This window comes from Anser anser (genome assembly GCF_964211835.1).
Source record: "Anser anser genome assembly, chromosome: 6".
NCBI lineage: Eukaryota > Metazoa > Chordata > Aves > Anseriformes > Anatidae > Anser > Anser anser.
The window spans coordinates 19,658,101-19,677,131 of NC_139726.1; the positions used below are offsets into that span (position 1 = coordinate 19,658,101).

The 19,031-nt window shown below is 39.2% G+C and overlaps 2 protein-coding genes across 10 annotated transcripts in view; both read right to left on the reverse strand.

Moving 5' to 3' along the window:
• The window catches only part of TTC21B (tetratricopeptide repeat domain 21B), a 35,270-nt gene extending 33,956 nt beyond the window's left edge, over nucleotides 1-1,314 (reverse strand). Inside the window, exons 1-2 of one of the 2 annotated variants that reach the window (XM_083840734.1) lie at nucleotides 1,111-1,314; nucleotides 860-989 (exon numbers count right to left, since the gene is read on the reverse strand). In XM_083840734.1, the coding sequence (XP_083696860.1) occupies nucleotides 860-989; nucleotides 1,111-1,299 (319 nt within the window). In that variant the 5' untranslated portion in view covers nucleotides 1,300-1,314. Of the gene's footprint in view, nucleotides 1-859; nucleotides 990-1,110 lie in introns of those variants that run through there. The other variant, XM_083840735.1, reaches the window with a different exon arrangement.
• A 5,055-nt stretch (nucleotides 1,315-6,369) lies between these two features.
• LOC310901352 (sodium channel protein type 1 subunit alpha) overlaps nucleotides 6,370-19,031 on the reverse strand; it is a 99,605-nt gene continuing 86,943 nt past the window's right edge. For all 8 annotated transcript variants that reach the window (XM_083840713.1, XM_083840710.1, XM_083840714.1 and 5 more), the window contains 5 exons: nucleotides 15,111-15,164; nucleotides 14,632-14,769; nucleotides 11,135-11,239; nucleotides 10,010-10,280; nucleotides 6,370-9,666 (listed from right to left, as the gene is read on the reverse strand). In XM_083840713.1, coding sequence (XP_083696839.1) covers nucleotides 8,498-9,666; nucleotides 10,010-10,280; nucleotides 11,135-11,239; nucleotides 14,632-14,769; nucleotides 15,111-15,164 — 1,737 coding nt within the window. In that variant the 3' untranslated portion in view covers nucleotides 6,370-8,497. The remainder of the gene's footprint in view (nucleotides 9,667-10,009; nucleotides 10,281-11,134; nucleotides 11,240-14,631; nucleotides 14,770-15,110; nucleotides 15,165-19,031) is intronic.

Sequence of the window (19,031 nt, forward strand, 5' to 3'; positions counted from 1 at the left end):
AGGAAACAAAAAGAAATTATTTCAACGCAGAGAACTTGAAAGGAGTTATGAACTAGTTCTGTCAACTACCATGACAATTAAATCCATCATTATTATTTGTTACAGAGCATTGGGCTGTTCGTTTATATAGCCAGGATTTTTTACTTGCCTTGTTTAAGTGTTCCAAACATCTACAGAAAAAAAAAAGTCTTGATAAATAAGAATGCGTAACTGTAAACCAAGAAGTATCAGGGAGCAGGTTAAAAGATGTAGCATCTCAAAGTCTCCTCTCTCCTAATCACTTTCCACAGCCCTCCTCCACTTCAGACCACTAGCTAGTATTACGTGACATACCTGAAATAGCTGGTTTACCTAGATAAACATCTCAAAGCAGTTGAATATCTATGAAGATCCTCCCAACAGGCATTAGCTGTCATTTTCCTAGATGCAGTCGGATACAGCAAGGTTAGGCACAGTTGTATTGAAGGGAAGAGATATGAGCTGGAACCAGCAAATTTATCTTTGCGATACAATGCAGCGGGCATACAGTTGGGTACCAGATTCCCTCCAAGAAAACTGTTTACTTGACCAACATCCGCAGAGTCACTAGATGAGACAGAGAGCATCACCATTCCTCACTTTGGCGCTAAGTGGTCTAAACCTGTATCATTTAAAGTGTGTGTACGTGGGGTGGGGGGAATGCAACTACGTAGTGCTTGTACATGGACCACTAAGTGCTGGTGATCTCCTCACCACAGAGGACATTCAAACCTCGCTGACGTTATATTATTTCCATTCAATAGCCGAAAAAGCAAATCTTGCCGTGCGAGGCAGGCCGGAGGAGGCACAGGACCGCTCCCCCCCCCGCGCCCCGCGTTACCTGTCCGCAGGGCGCCGTAGGCCCGGTAGAAGTGGAACACAGGGTGGCCGCCCAGCCGCCCCAGCGCCTCCTCCGCGGCAGCCCGCAGGTGGTGGAAGTAACCCTCCTGGCAGTAGTAGCTCAGCAGCGCCTGCGGGACACACGGCCGCGAGTCACCCGGACAAACGCCTCACCCTGGGTCGGCCCCGTCCGCGACCGCCCGACGAGACCGCCCTGCTGCCCCCGGCCCCCCACCCGCCCTCAGCGCGCACCCGCAACCCGTCGGCGTCCATCGCCACCGCCGTTGCTACCCAGCGCGGCCGGAACGGGCGGGGAAGGGCGCAGCGGCACGCGGCCATTGGCTGGCTCGCAGCATTGCGCCCTACCGTTGGCTCGAGGAGAAGGGAGGCGGGAGAGACACAGGAAGAAATACTGCGCCCGAGCAGGTCCGGCGCTCCCATTGCGCGCTCGGGAGGTAGGGGCGGGGCCACCTGGGCAGAGGCGGAGCACCTGGAGAGGCAGTTGGCCTTGGCTGTTACCGGGCGGGCGGCAGAGGACGGCTCGGGGCTCTCTGCGCCGCGCTTGGCGGGTTGATGGAGCCTTGATGTCCTTCTTGTAGTGAGGGGCCCAAAACTGAACGCAGTACTCGAGGTGCGGCCTCACCAGAACAGAATACAAGGGGATGATCGCCTCCCCGGTCCTGCTGGCTACACTATTCCTGATAAAAGCCAGGATGCTGTTGGCCTTGGCTGCCTGGGCACACTGCTGGCTCATGTTCAGGCAAGCGTTTACCAACACCTCAAGATCCTTTTCCTCTGCACAGCTTTCCAGCCATTCTATCCCAAGCCTGTAGTGTTGTGTGGAGTTGTGGCCAAAGTGTGGAATCCGGCACTTAGCCACAGAATCACAGAAACATAGAATTATTAATGTTGGAAAAGACTTCCAAGATCATGTGGTCCAACCGTCACCCTACCACCAATGTCACTTACTAAACCATGTCCTTAAGCACCACTTCCAGCCTTTCCTTGAACACTTCCAGGGATGGTGACTCCACCACTTCCCTGGGCAACCCGTTCCAATGCCTGACTGCTCTTCCTGAGAAACAATGTCTCCTAATTTCTAACCTAAACCACCTCTGGCGCAACTGGAGACCATCCCCTCTAGTCCTATCACTAGTTATCTGCAAGAAGAGGCCTACACCAGCTCCCCACAACTTCCTTTCAGGTAGTTGTAGAGAGCAATAACGTCTCCCCTGAGCCTTCTCCAGACTAAACAACCCCAGTTCCCTCAGCTGCTCCTCAGAGGACTTGTGTTCTCGGCTCTTCACCAGCTTTGTAGCCCTGCTCTGGACATGCTCCAGGGCCTCAATGTCCTTCTTGTAGTGAGGGGCCCAAAACTGAACACTGTACTTGAGGTGTGGCCTCACCAGAGCAGAACACAAGGGGACGATTACCTCTCTGGTCCTGCTGGCTACACTATTCCTGATACAAACCAGGATGCCATTGGCCTTCTTGGCCACCTGGGCACACTGCTGGCTCATGTTCAGGCAAGTGTTCAACAACACCTCTCAGAGGCCCAAAACAGAACATAGTACTTGAGGTGCAACCTCTCCAGAGCACAGTACAGGGGGACAATCACCTCACTGGTCCTGCTGGCTACATTATTTCTGATACAAGCCAGGATGCCATTGACCTTCTTGGCTGCCTGGGCACACTGCTGGCTCATGTTCAGGCAAGCGTTGTCCAACACCTCAAGATCCTTTTCCTCTGCACAGCTTTCCAGCCACTCTATCCCAAGCCTGTAGTGTTGTGTGGGGTTGTGGCCAAAGTGTGGAACCCAGCACTCAGCCATATTGAACCTCATCCCATTGGCCTCTGCCCATCAACCCGTCCTGTCCAGGTCCCTCTGCAGGGCCTTCCTACCCTCGGGCAGATCGACACTTCCCCCCAACTTGGTGTCATCTGCAAACTTACTGAGGGTGCACTCGATTCCCTCATCCAAATTATCAATAAAGATATTAAGAGGATGGGCCCCAACACCAACCCCTGGGGAACACCACTGGTGACCAGTCGCCATCTGGATTTCACTCCGTACATCACTACTCTCTGGGCCTGGCCGTCCAGCCAGTTTTTAACCCAGCAAAGAGTGTGCCTGTCCAAGCTATGGGCTGCCACCTTCTCCAGGAGAATACTATGGGAGACCGTGTCAAAGGTCTTGCTGAAGTCTAGGTAGACTACATCAACAGCCTTACCCTCATCCATCAGGTGGGTCACCCAGTCATAGAAGGAGATGAAGTTGGTCAGGCAGGACTTGCCTTTCATGAACCCATGCTGACTGGGCCTGATCCCCTGATTGTCCCATATATGCTGCATGATTGCATTCAAGATGACCTGTTTCATCACCTTTCCTGGCACCGGGGTCAGGCTGACAGGCCTGTAGTTCCCTGGTTCCTTCTTACGACCCTTCTTATAGATGGGCATAACATTAGCAAGTCTCCCATCATCTGAGACCTCTCCGGTTGACCATGACTGCTGATAGATGATGGAAAGCAGCTCGGCAATGACATCTGCCAGTTCCCTCAGCACCCTCAGGTGGATCCCATCTGGCCCCATGGACTTGTGACAGTCCAGGTGGAGCAGCAGGTCTCTAACTGTTTCCACCTGAATCATGGGTGTTTCTTCTGCTCCCTGTCTCAGACTTCCAGGTTGGGAGGCTGAATACCCTGAGGATAAGTGGTCTGACTATTAAAGACAGATGTAAAGAAGGCATCGAGAATCTCAGCCTTTTCCTTATCCTCAGTAGTCATGTTCCCCACCACATACAGTAGAGGATAGAGATTCTCCTTGGCCCTTCTCTTACTGTTAATATATTTATAAAAATATTTTCTGTTATCTTTTACTATAGTGGCCAGGTTGAGCTCATGCTGGGCTTTAGCCTTTCTGATTTTTCCCTACATATGCTAGCAACTTCCTTGTGCTCTCCCTGAGCTGCTTGTCCTTTCTTCCACTGGACATAAACTCTCTTTTTCTTCTGGAGACTCAACAAAAGTTCCCTGGTCAGCCATGTCCCTCTTCTTCCCATCCAGCTCATCTTACAGCACACAGGGACAGCTTGCTCCTGTGCGTTGAAGACTTCCTTCTTGAGAAGTGTCCAGCCTTCTTGAACCCCTCTGCCCTTCAGGACTAACTGCCAAGGGACCCTCCCTACCAGTGTCCTGATCTTCTGAACAGTTCAGTCTGCCCTCTGGAAGTCCAAGATAGCAGTTTTACTGACCTTGCTCCTGACTTCTCCAGGAACAGAGAACTGCCATTTTGTGGTCACTCTTGTCACAGCTCCAACCACCAAATCTCCTACAAGTCTTTCTCTGTTTGTGAACAGCAGGTCTAGCGGGGCACCCCGCCTTGTAGGCTCACTAGCCAGCTGGATCAGGAAGCTGTCTTCCATACACTGTGTAGCTGCGCTGTCCTGGCCCTTCCAGGCATGGCCAGTGAGGAGCCATCTCCATCCTGACCCCTAGAAGCGCCCTTGCTGGTGCTGCAGGGCCATGCGTCAGCCGCTGGGCCTGGGCCTGGGCCTGAGGCCTAAGCTCAGGTAGATGAAGGAAGCAGTGGGATAAGAAGGAATTTCACCATAAATGCCATTGACTCGCTCCCTTGAGTATTTACATCAGTTACTGTCTCAGTTTGGAATGGAAGGCTTTGAGAAATTTTTTATCCTTTTTTTTTTTTTTTTTTTGTCTGGGCATAAAACTAACTCGCCCACACTCCAATACCACAGTATTGAGCACTTCAAGCTGTGTAAAACTTCTCTCTAGAAATGAAATAGCAATAGAATAAAATCAAATACAGAAAGCTATTCTCCTTTCTTTCCTCATGGTGAATTGTAAATCTAGTAAAATTCAAGTTTTCCACTTGACATGGAGGCACTGTCTGTCATTTCCAGACACCACCAACAATCATTCCTAAATAACTTTCCTTTAGAATGGATGTCTTGCCCATCTAACATGTAAGCGAAAAACACCAGTAAAGCTATTTAATACAAGGAGACAAACCAGTCTTGCACTGAATTAGTAGATGACAATGATTCTTCAAGAGGAGACAACTTTCAGAGTAAGCTTTTAAAATTAATTCATCACATACGGCTCTACTCCATCACACACTGTCCATAAAGTAGGAAGTTGCTAAAAAAGTGAAATATAGGAATAATTGCTTTTCCTTGATGATCCTTCAAAAAATGAAAAATAAATAGTTAAAAACAAACAAACAAAAAAAACACAAAACAAACAAACAAACATAAACTTTCAAGAGATACTTTGCCTGTATTGAAGTAATGTTTCAGCTTCTTTAACATTGGTAACCTAAAATAGATATGAGAAACAATTATTCTTATGTTGCTATTACCTGCAATCTGCAGTCATAGGGACATAATGCTAATTTATCTTAAAAGCTACCTCCTTGAGAAAAGCAGAGTTTTGAAACGTGGATAGAAAATTAAATAACGTTATTCAATTTACTACCTATTTTTGAAGCAGTCTGTTCTTGTTGGTTTATGGATAATTTACATATTTTCCAAGGTAACTTTTTAAAACATATTTTGTCTACATCTCAATCTGAAAATAATTATTTTTTTTACTTTGATAAGCTTTTCTGTCAAAGTTTTAGACTTCTTATTCATGATTAATTTGAAAACAACTTTAAGCAGAAATTGAATTATGTACATGGGAGAAATACTTTTTTTAATTCCCTCAAAAGATCTGGAACAAATTTCAGGAAAGATGAAATTTTATTTCTATGTTAATAACTCAGGCATGTGGAATATGATAGCTCACAGACTGGTTTTATACTAAGTTCAGTGTTCAACACTGACTTTTTTCACTGTAACTTGTAGGAGGATGCAATATAAAATAATGTAAGCATATAAAATTAATGTCTTCATAAATTCACTGAAGCAATTGATAAGGAATAAATGACAGGCCCATTTCCCAGCTGCATTTGCTTTTGTCAATATGAGTATTGAAATGATGATGACTGAAATATCACAGACAACATCTTCTAGGAAAACGATGGTTCAGAAAGGTTCTTTAAAAAAATCTGAGAAAAAAAATAATGGTCGTTTATTACAATGCTGGTTCACCTTTTTCAGAAATGTTCCTGAATATGAGATGTTCTGTGTCCTATCTGTGAGCAGCCGTCAGCAAGAATAAATTGGTTCTCAGGTCCAAAGTTGGGAATACCTTGTATCTGGTACTATTTTCAGTCCTCGTTTTGTCTTTGTAAGTTCGAGAATGCTCAGTTTTTCACATTCCTGTAAATGCTGTGAGCCTCCTAGGATGCATTCAGGACAGCTCTAATATTTAGCTGTTGATGACTCCAGTGCATGGAGTGGCTCCGTTAACTCATGGACTTAATCTGTGCAGTATTATAGAAATATACAGAATCATCGTATTCAGTGTCTAACATGCAAAATTAGAAATTTTTGGAAACATACCTTTTTAAAATTAATGTCAGATAATAAAGACAAAAGGAACATACAATAAAAAATGTAATCTTTATTATTTTGGCGCATTAATGATGTTATTTAGCATCAGTTAGGGTAATAGTAGCATTTTCCTGCATGCAGTTCACTAATATAGTATTAGTCAATAATCTTAATAAAAGTAATCTATATTTAATTTTCCTGTGTAAGAAACATAAAATGTCCTGATGTGTTTGATTAAACAATTTTGCTACTTTCTCTTTGTGAAAAAATACTGTGGACCCAAGATAACATTTAGAACTGTTCTAGTGCAGTGTGAATAATAATAATAAAAACATAGGTGAGTAAATATGAGGGAAAAAAAAGATTCTGTGAAAGGAAGAGTGTATCTGAAAACTTGTGATGCAGGCACTGCTTAGACATTCAATTAAAACTTCACATCTTTTTTCAACTGCAAAAAAAACCTTAGAGTTTTAAAAGCAAATTATGAACTTATTTTGCAGAAAGTATTGACATGTTTGCAAATACAGTAAAAAATAAGACAACTATCTGTTCTCGTAGTCACATCTTGTTCTCTGGAGTTCTTCTGTGGAAAAGTGCTATGGACAGAAAGTAAAAAAAAATAATGGTGTGACATCAACCTGAAGATAAAATTCAGTTCTTGTTTTATGTACATAATGCTGAAAAATAAAATAAAATGATTTTTACAGTATTTATATTTGCTTATAAAATTCTAATATTATTTTCAACAGGTTTAGTATTTTTAAACGTCTGTACAGTTTGGATATACACTATATGCTTTTCACTGAAAATTCAAAAATGTAAATCAAATAAGCTCCTAAATAGCTGCAAAATATTGCTTAATGTTATGGAGGAATGAGGTCTCAAATAGTTTATTTCATTTAGTTCTGATGTATGGCTTCCCATATTTAAGAATCCTGGACGGTCAAAGGAACAGCAGCATAGGCAATATAAACATGCATCGATAGCATCCAAACTATCTATAATGGTAGATAATACGTAGTTTAACCTGTTGAAAGCTTGCAGACTACACTTATTGTGGTACATATTTGATGCAATAAATGTGCTCAGGTCATCATTATCTGTTTGCTCAAACATGCACCACAGGTTAAAAATTACTATTTACACAGCAGAGGGCTTTTCATTAGCATACACAACATCAACCTTACTGAGAGCTGAAGATGGCTAAACAATACTGCAGGATAAAGCAGAACAACATTATAAAGGGCTCTTTCTGATTATTTTGGCGATTTGAGGGCAGGTTCATTTTGTATGCAGAAGGACATTTGACAAATACAGAATCTGTGACTCCAGACCTAGAAAGAAGTTTGCATTTTCTGAAACTTAATGGTCTGTGCAAAATAAAATAAAATAAAATAAAATAAAATAAAATAAAATAAAATAAATAAAAAAATCTGGTTTTACTGTTCTTGTGAGTTACAGGGTACTTTACAGGCATACCAAGACTGGTTTGGTTGTGATATAACATGAATACATTAATTAAGCACCTCAGAATTTATTATTCCTTTCCAGAAACACTGAGCTAAAATCAGTTGTTCTTCGTGACTTAATGTTATTTTCATGCATGGTCTATAAGTGCAGCATGCCTTCATGCAAATCATTTCTGTGTGTGTTTTAGTCGCATAGTAGAACACCTGGCTCTTATACCTGTAAAGTAGTGCTTGACCCCCTTCCCCAACAGAAGCCCCATTTACAAAAATAGTCACATATAATAAACAACATATGAATAAAAAAAAGATGAATCCACCAACACAGATTTGTAAAAATATGACATGTGGCAGTTGAAATGCAAACAGTGGATATAGTTATTGTATTGTTTTATGCTAAACACACAACTACTTGGTTTGCACCCCTTTAGCTGGTCCCTACAGTCTGAGTAGCCATTTTTTCTCTCCTCTTCAGCAGTGTCAGCTGGTAGTGATAACAGTAACCTCCTGTCATGGTTGTTTCCCCATGTCACAGTCACAGTTACTGACGAGGGGTCACTGTCTTTTAATAGGCACTGACCTTTAATGTACAGTATATTTGTAAAAATTGTCAGTTTGGCATAGACCTCCAGCAGGAATCCTGTTGACACAAACACATCACCCTTACAGGCTATGAACTGTTTTGTACGTAGATGATTTTGCTTGCTATTTATTTTTATTTCTGAACGTCCTTGTCTTCCTTTTCATGCTTTTCTTTGACTAGCCTTGTTACACGATCATAAGAAGGTGGACAAACTGCCGTTGATGCGGTTATATCAGTTTTCTCTGTAAATGAGTTTTCATTTAACTTGTCAATAAGGATTTCATCTTTCATACCCTGACCAGCTCCTCCTTCCATTTTGTTTTTGTTATAGATAAAGGAAGCTTGTTTTACTGTTCGTTTTAAAAGATGACGTCTGTAAGCACGCTGAATAATGACAGCAGATACTTCTTCTTGTTTTCTTTTTAATGTTGTTGTAATTGGTTCATAGGAAGCTTTTGAAGGGTTTGATGCCATAAATCGGTCTTCCATTTGTATTCTGAGGGCATCCATTTCCCCACTTTCCCCCAGGACACGCTTTGTGAAAGCAAACAAGATGTCAAGGCAGTGAATTCTGTCACCGCTTACCATGGGCAGATCCATTGCAATAAGCTGGACTTTGTTTGGTTTGGGTAGGTGAAGAGGTGGATCAAGTGCTGCTGCAAAATCAGACAGTTTCTCAAATTCCATAAATTGTGTTGCATCTGGATCAAACTTCTCCCAGACTTCATAGAACATCTCAAAGTCATCCTCGCTCAGGGGTTCAGCACTTTCTTCAGTGGCAACACCAAAGTTCTCCAGAATCACAGCAATGTACATGTTCACCACTACCAGAAAGGATATGATGATGTAGCTGACAAAGAAGAAAATCCCAACGGAAGGGTTGCCGCAGTCGCCTTTAACAGAGCTCCCCGGATGAGGTTTGTCAGGGTCACAGTCCGGCTCCCCACTGTTCAGAATTGGGGCTAACAAACCATCCCAGCCAGCAGATGTGGTGATTTGAAATAGGCAGATCATGCTGTTGCCAAATGTTTCAAAGTTGAACATGTCATCAATCCCAGCTTCCCTCTTAACGTAGGCAAAGTTGGACATGCCAAATATCGCATAGATAAACATGACCAGGAACAGCAGCAGACCAATGTTGAACAAAGCAGGAAGAGACATCATCAAAGCAAAAAGCAGAGTGCGGATTCCCTTAGCGCCTTTAATGAGACGCAGGATTCGACCTATTCTGGCAAGTCGGATGACTCGGAACAAAGTGGGGGACACAAAATACTTTTCAATCATCTCAGCTAAGAACATACCTAAAATAGGAAAAAATATATATATATATATTACCACTTAATCTCCATATTATAGTGGTAATTTAGAAAAATAGTTTTAAAATTGATGTTCTGTGTAGCAACTAAAGATATTCCGTGTATTCTTGCATAATTTGTTACCAGTTATACTTAATATTTGCTTGTGCAATATATGTTGAATGATTACAATTATGATAGCTGGATTAGGTTCGTTATTAGATAAAATGAACACTTTCATAACAGTTATAAACCTTGCAATGGCAAAAGCCAACTGCATAGCTCTATTGAGTAAAAGTTCACATTATATTTATTTGACTGTCTTTTTAGGTTAATAAACACAACTTACCTACTATTGAGAGAATGACAACTACAAAATCAAAAATGTTCCAGCCTATAGTGAAATAATAATGTCGGAGTGAAATTAATTTCAGGACACATTCTCCAGTGAAAAGGACAATGAACACCAGGTTTATCCAGTATAAAATATTTTCCATTTCTTTACTCTGGTCGTCAGTTTCTACCATCATGGTAACCATGTTAAGACAGATAAGAATCATAATGCTGATGTCAAATGCTTGTTGTGTCACAAAATCAAAGACCATGCCTTGGAATTTGTTCTGAGGAGAAAAGAAAAAAAATCCAATATAAACTGTAATTGTTTTTCTTTTCCTTTTAGAAGAAAATAGAAAAATATATGTAGTAAAGCCTATGAAACTTCTATGAAAATATATGTAGGTAACTTAACTAGAGTAGTCAAATCAAAGTGAATACAACAATTTAGTTCAGTCTACCTTTTTTTGTGTGCTACCTGGCAGAATCATGAAGTTTAGCTCTGTTGTGTTCTGATTTCACTGTTACCTCTTTTTTCATGCAAGCTTTTGCCTCATGCACTTTCTGTTCTGTGAAATGAGTAAGATTGAGCCCTTACAGAAAAACAGAGAATGAGATCATGTGATTAAACATGGTCCTTCCTTAAAGCATAGCCATGAAAATGGATCCATGGAAATCATACAATCACTTTTAATTTTGTGTTGTAACTTCTGTTTGGCTTTACTATCTTACCATTCCTTTTAAAGTTACTTCAAATAATTGAATGGGAAAACATTTAGCTTAGTCCAGACTACTCATTGTTGCTTTTTACTGTGAACATTTTTGCTTGAAATTTTCAGGAAACATTACAGCAAATCCAGCAAATACATTAAAAAAAATCATCAAATGGTTTCAAAGTACAGAAATTTTATAATGTATTATGACTGATGGATCATAAATCAAGAGAGTGTTTGGTAATTTTAAAGATTATTTTCGAAAGAAGATATGTTGCTTATAGTTTGTTGAGCAAAATACTCATTTTTCCTGACTGATAAACCAGCTAATGGTAATTTGTACATGAATACAAACTGGCTCTCTCTATATCAGTAAAAATTTGCTGTTCATGAATAGCTATTGGCCTGATATATAGAAATAATTTTACCCCTGGTCTTGGTATAGGTTTTTGCGGTTTTTTGGATCCCAACTTTTTCATTGCATTGTAGTATTTCTTCTGCTCTTCTGTCATAAATATGTCTTGACCTCCAAAGTAAAAACATGATATCAAATCTGGTTATAATCACATTTATATTCAGTGTTGAAAATTTGTTAAAGTGAAAGGTGATTAATTACATATATTTATTATATATGTGTTACTATGAGGACACAGATATAAACTGACACTAGGAGAATGATATGCACAAGCTTGAACTGCTCTTACCAGTAGCTATCTTCAGTTAATACTAACATGTACTATGAAGCTTAGTTAACCATTTAGTGAATTTTTAGTTTAAAGCTTCATTATATCTGGAGATAGGCCTACATACGCTGTCAGAAATGATAAATAGGACATCTAACTCAATTACATACATAGGCCCCAGTATTTTTTTTGTCAGACTTTTAGTACCTGACACAGACTAAAAAGTGTCATGTCTGACGAAGGTGACCCCCTTTTGTAACTGTTTTGAAATGGCTTCTTGGCACAATGCCTCTAAATCCAAATAGTAAGTCATTTTTTACCAGGGCTAGTCATTTTTGTACCAAAACAGACTCTAATTTAACTAATAATGACTTTCTAAAAATCACACCTTATAGAATATCCTGAGTTGGAAGGGACCCATAAGGATCATCAAGTCCAACTCCTGGCACCACACAGGTCTACCCAACAATTCAGACCATATGACTAAGAGCACAGTCCACACGCTTCTTAAACTCCGACAGGGTTGGTGCCTTGACCACGTCCCTGGGGAGCCTGTTCCAGTGCGTGGCAACCCTCTCAGTGAAGAACCTCTCCATGATATCCAGCCTGCCTCAGCTTGACACCATTCCCTCAGGTCCTATCATTGGTCACTAAAGAGAATAGATCAGCGCTTGCCCCTCCACATCCCCTCATGAGGAAGCTGTAGGCCACGATGAGGTCTCCCCTCAGCCTCATCTTTTCCAGGCTGAACAGGCCCAGTGACCTCAACCGCTCCTCATACGTCTTCCCCTCTAGGCCCTTCACTGTCTTTGTAGCCCTTCTCTGGACGCTCTCCAACAGTTTGTCGTCCTTTTTGTATTGTGGTGCCCAGAACTGCACACAGTGCTCGAGGCGAGGCCTCACCAGCGTAGAGCAGAGTGGGACACTCACTTTCCTCGACTGACTAGCAGTGCCGTGCCTGAGGCACCCTAGGATACAGTTGGCCCTTCTGGCTGCCAGGGCACACTACTGGCTCATATTCAGCTTGCTGTGAACCAAAACCCACAGATCCCTCTCTGCGGGGCTGCTCTCCAGCATCTCATCGCCCAGTCTGTACGTATAGCCAGGGTTGCCCCGTCCCAGGTGTAGGACCCAGCAGTTGGTCTTGTTAAACTTCTTGTTAAACCTTAACGAACATCCTTCTCTCAAGAGTTTATAAAAAGCACTGCATATGAGTAACTTATAGGTAGCTGTTCTCTATTGGATAGGCAAATGTTGATCAGTCATTTAGAAAATCAAGATTAGTGACTAAAGATATAGTTGTTTGAATAGATGTGCTTATATTTCAAAAAAGTGGATTTTCATGGAAGTTATCATGATTGTCTTGATGGTTAAAATGCCCCAAATACTCCAGGTAACCTGCCAGAAGATTCAATGAGAAAAATGACACCTTACACTAATCCCTGCCAATCCTTTTCCACATTATTGGATAAAATTCCAATATTGTGATTTTCTAAGTGTGGAAAAGATTTCTGATGGATTCTGAAACTGAAACATTCAGAACTAAGCCAGTCAGTGTTTAAAGATAATCTGACTAGATCATAATGTCTTCAGAGAATTCAGAGGTTGTTAAGTAATGTTTATATCCCTTCCAGAATCAGGGCACAGATCACAGTTTTTTTGTTGGTTTTTTTTTTTAATTTAACATCAGCTGAAAGTTGAAGGACAAAGGGATGGCCAGCTTCAGCAGCTTGGAGAATCCTAACTGCCTAAGCAATATTTGATGAAGCAGCAGATAAAAACTTCTGTGGATTCAGTACTATTTTTGATCAAAAATGGTACAGAAGAATTTGTGATGGTAGGCATCAAGCATGCATAAAATCATAGAATCACAGAATGGTTTGGGTTGGAAGGGACCTTAAAGATCACCTAATTCCATCCCCCCCTCCCATGGGCAGGGACACCTTCCACTAGACTAGGTTGCTGAAAGCCCCATCCAGCCTCGCCTTTAACACTTCCAGGGACTGGGCATGCTTCTCTTTTCTGAAAATTCAAGTGGCACTAATATTTCAAAAGACAGATGATGTTCATTGGTGCTCAGGGATAACCTGTCTTGTAAAATAAGAGTAAAGATAAAGTACACATCTTTGCAATGATTTTGGTTATGTGCTTTGTGGGAGAGTTGACATCCAAATGAACCAAAGGATCATGCTTCTAAGTAAAACAGGATAGGCTTTACATCCATTTGATAAATATTAGGTGTATACTCAACTTGAATCCTACCTGATTTTGTAGCTCTTGTATTTGCTTAGTCTTTCTACATCACATGGAAGTACTACAGATGAGTAATGTTAAAGGTTCACTCAATATCTATAGTGCCTGTAATTTATGGAACTGACAGAAAATGTCATCTAGGTCCCATTGCCTTATGATCAGTCCTGAGATAAAGCTAACCTTCACAGAGTTAACACATTAACAGAGACAAAGATAACAAATATCATGGTTTTGAGCTACAGATCAATTTCAAATGTAACCTGGAAGATATTTTGGCATAGGCAGACATTTTCTAAAAATCAAGAAGACAGAATTGGGAAAAATCTCATAGTTATCAAATGTAGGTTGTCTGTGATCTAGACATTTATCCAAGAAGTTGATTTTAAAGATAAGCAGCTGATACTCAGACCATCCATGCCAGTGAGATTATTCATATCTGCACTATGAAAGAGTTAAAAAATGCTCGGAGGCAGTTACAAATCACTCCTCTAATGTGCAGTTTCAGATTGTTCAGTGCCACAAAACAGAACTTGTGTGAGCCATTGAATACTCAGGATCATTAAAACAGCACCTGTAGTAGTGTGATGAAATTATGCTTTATTTTTCAGAACTTTTTAGAAGTAGCCACTTTTTGTGTGCTGATAAAATCACTATAAATCATGAAGAAAAAAAAAAGGAAGAAATTATGAATGCTTTAATATAGAGGCCTAAATCAGGGGTTTTATCCCATAACAATATTTTATTTGTTTAGGCATGAAAAAGACGATGACTTGAGGAAGACTAAACTGAGCATTGAAAGCAGAAGGGTGTGTCTGATTCACTACAGTGTAAAATCTTACAAAGTGAATGTATACAACATCTTTTATACCCCAGTATTCTTCAGCTTTTAAAATTTTGAACGAACCTTAGGTGTACATTGTATGTATCATGCACCTGCTGAAAGGCAATATTCTGCACTGTCTTTAGAAGAGAAATGAAACAATACTTATCTTCTTTTTTTGCTGATTGAAGTTATCAATAATGACACCAATGAACAGGTTCAGCGTGAAAAACGACCCAAAGATGATAAAGATGACAAAATATAAATACATGTACAGGTTGTCTTCATACTTGGGTTGCTGTAATACCTGAAGGAAAAAAAAAATACATATATATATAAAATTTGTACAGTTTCTGTAGAAAATTCCAACTGAACAAGCAGCAGTCTTGGACAAAATATCCTTTATATCCTTGTCACTTACACCAATGTATTTTTGTCCATTCCATCTATTACTGACAATATCTGGCAGTTTGCAATCAATTTGCTACCACAATTTGCTACAGCAGAATCTCATATTGGTTCATTTAAATTTGTTTTATTCTATTGTATAGATATTAATTGCTTTTGGAAGATATATATACACTTGCTAATAGGCAGACCTTCGGAAAAAAAAGAACTAAGATAATTTAAAATATTTGGAGTACTTACATCTCTTGAGTCAATAGCTGCATACATAATATCCATCCAGCCTTTAAATGTAGCCTGTGAACAGTACACACCTATTTAGGCATATAACTTTAAGAAAATTCATATAACTATTACCAGCAACCAAGTACAATACCAGGAATAACCAGTATAACATAAAATTTCTCAGTAATTTTGTCTCCTGGTTTTCTTCAGAGGTACTCATAAGATACACTACTGTTTATCCTCCCCCTCCCCCCCCATTTTAAGCAGTAAATGTAATTAGCTTCCTCCTAATTATTTATTACAAATGATAGAATGCAGTATCATTTTAGTGGATTAAATGTTTATCAGTCATATCAATGGCAAAGGCTATGTACAGCTGAGAAATAGCCTTTTGTAACTCAGTGCCACCAATGAACACTGATGTGTAGTTCATCCCCCTCAAACCAGTTAGAAAGGTCAGAACCAAAGATTTGATCAGCTCAGAAAAAATAAGAATTTTATGTTATTATCCATGAGAATTTTGATTTTTATCTACTTTAAAAGATTTTATCCTATATAGTGATCCTATTTTCACTTTTCATACATTTTATCGTTTTTTATAGAGGCTATATCCCTCAGATATGTTTTAAAATGATCTGTTAAAAATAGGATGTGTTTTCTGTGCATCAAAGATTTAATATGCCTTATAGGTGGCAGTTACAGCTATTTCCTTTGCCCCAAATCTGTACATTTTTATATTTGACAACTAGTTGTAGATTGCTTCATCTGAGTGTTTGAAACAGAAACTTATTTTCTCAGTTGTATTTGCAGCCTGAGGCTGCAGATCATTGGTTCCTTTATATTCCTTTCCACAGAGGTTAGTTGCAGAAACAATCCTGGAAGGGAATGCTGTTCATGGTTATTGCTATACCTCCATCATCTTCAGGTTTCATTTCTAACAGCGGTTTCAAAACGCTTTGCTTATGCAGCATACAAAGCAGCTGGCATTACCCTGAAGTGAACTTAAAATGAAAAGGAATTATTTTCTTAAAGGAAAAGAGGTGCCTTACTCTTTCGAAATATTGGAATAATAAAAAGAGCATGATTTTCCTGAGATGCAAATTGCAAATCCACTATACAATGACTTCCACATTGGGGGCCAACAAACACACACCCAAGAAAAAAAAAAAAAAGTAATTCAGGCAATTTACAGTGCAATGGTGAAATCAAAGTGTAGTGTTAGAGGACCAATAAATCTGAAACAAGCGTCACATAACTGAAGAATGTAAAGTCCATGTGGAATATTCAGACTGCAAGGGATTGCAAGTGGTAGGATCAGTTTTGTTTATGTAATTCCTAACAGATGTTTAACTTGTTCTCAAAGACTTTCAATGATCCACAACTTTATCAAAAATATTCCAGCACTTGTCTTTATTGTTTCCAAATATCTAAATCCTCCTGTTGCCAATTAGGGCTGTAACTTCTAATAACCCTTTCAGATGTGGAGAACTAATCATCCTTTGTGCAGCACCTTTTACTTCTTTGCAAACTGATTATTGCTGCCTTTCTTCTTTAGGTTAAATAATCTTCAGTCTTCCTTCCATCTTTTCATGTAGATCTTGGTTTCCAAAACTCAGATCATTCATTTTCCTCTGGGCTGTCTTTTACTAGTTCATCTCTTGAAATGGTAGCCAAACGTATACTCAGTATTTTAGCTGAGGTCGTATTAGATCTAAAGAGGTCAGGATGATTAATTCATATGTTTTACAGACACTGCTTTTGTTTCTGTCTTGGTATATTATTTGTGTTTCTTGGAATGTCATGAGTTTGGTTGAAATCAGCACTTCGACCTGAAACACTAAATGGAAATAATAGGCATATTTTTATACAGGAAAGATGACGCAAGTGATAAAGTGGCTCTTCCTTGAAGTGTGTGCTGTTGTCACTTATTAATACAGATGATAGTTATTGCATATCACCTTCCAGGCAAACTGACTTTTTTTTTTTTTTGTAAATTTATCAGTGTGGCCTAGAATAACTAGAGTGCAAAGGAAAAAAAAAAAAAGACTAATTTTAAAATATCAAGTTGTGTGTCATCATTAGTAAAGAACTCATAAACAATATGTTTCAGTCAGAGCTAGGAAAAAGATCTGAAGAACTATCTGAACTGTTGTATACTCCTTTTTATTATTAAGAAGGCAACTTGAAAAGACTGTGGAAATGGAAAAATATGAAGATAGTGTTACTTTCTTGCAGTTCAACATATCTAAAATAAAATCTGTGCTTTCCACAACGCACATTCACAAAACCATAAGATTTTACCGTTCTTGAAGAAGTGAGGGAAAAAAATCCCCCAAATTAATTAAGTTTCAGTAATAAAATACACTCCCTCATCATATTATTTTTCTTCTTAATCCCTTCTGCAAATCATTAGGAAACAGTGACTGTAGTCACTTCGCATCATTATGCAAAAACATTAGTCAAGAATTTAGTTGTAAAAAAAAATTGATTCTGTAATTTCCATAGCAGAAGACTCAGCTCAGTAGGAGAATTTCTAATTTTCAAATGTTGCCTGAGCAATTAATTGAACCAATGGTTCAGTATCAAAGCATCAAATAGCATTGTTTCTGCTGCATTCAGTAGAAACTTAGGCCTCTTTTTGTTAGGCTTAAATTTGTCAGCAACAGATTTTCTTCAGCAGAAATAAGGTATTATTTGGGCATTTGTGCATACTGAATAGAAAACAATCCGCAAATATGACAAAGAGCCCAAAATCTTAGTTTCATGTTTCTATACTCAAATATACAATTATATTGTGTCTTTTTAGTGACACTAAGTCAGGAGTAAGTCATGATTTCAAAGATTATATCTATTCCAAATGTTTTTCCCCAATGAAATTTGAAAGACAAATTCAAATGAAGATTCAAACATAGAAAAACAAAAATCTCCCAAACTACTTTTCTATTGTTCAAAGTACATAAATATTTTCTCCTGATGAATATTATCCAGTGAAGTTAGAAGTACAGCTGAAGTTGCACCCCTCTATTTCCTTACCAGAAATAATCATCAGGAACATTCTTATTCCCTTTTGGAGATAAACTTTTGTCTTGATTTTTTGAAATACTAACCTGTCGTAACTTTGAAGCCATCCTAATCTCTCTTATAGCCCTTGACTTCATCTTCTGATTTTATACCTTACATTTATCAAGATCTGTTTTTTTCCTTATATTGGTAACAGCAGAATAATGTAATAATAGGGACATAGAGATTTGCCACATTTTATCCTGGATATAAACAGGCCTCCAGATCTACTGACCAAAGAACCCAAACACTAGGTTTAAGTTGAAAAGGCATAATGCCATAAAGTTATCAAGGCAGATGACACATCTCTTTGTGTACACCAGCCTGGTTCTCTTTACTCACTGAAGTGTGAAAGTTGTGAAGGGAGTTTCTCCAGCAAGACTGTCTCTGCTTTGATGTTTTTCTTCAGGGACAGAGAAATACTCTAACAAGATCAGACCAAAACACAAAACAAACAATAAAAAAAGTTTGCAGATCTCCACAGACAACATGAGCTGTGCTGGATCACAGAAGGAAGTATTTCTTACAGAGAGAATGTGTGCTTATAATGACCAATGGCAGGGATATTTACACTCCAACTTCAGATTATGTAAAAATTTTGGAAAATTTTCTCAGTCTGATCAACAAATTCTACAGAGTTTGGTAGTATCAATGGCACATATTTTTAGCCTGTATTTTTGGGCAGGAAAGAATTAAAACTTTGTTATCAATACTAAAGATTTTCAGTGCCAGGGTTTGGAGTTCTTTTGGTGTTTTTTTTTTGTTTTTTTTTTTTTTTTGGGGGGGGGGGATGGACACTATTTCTTTTTAAAATAAACTAAAACGGTGCTTCTAGTAATATTCACTTGAGACAGAAAACAGCAGTGATGCAAAAAATAA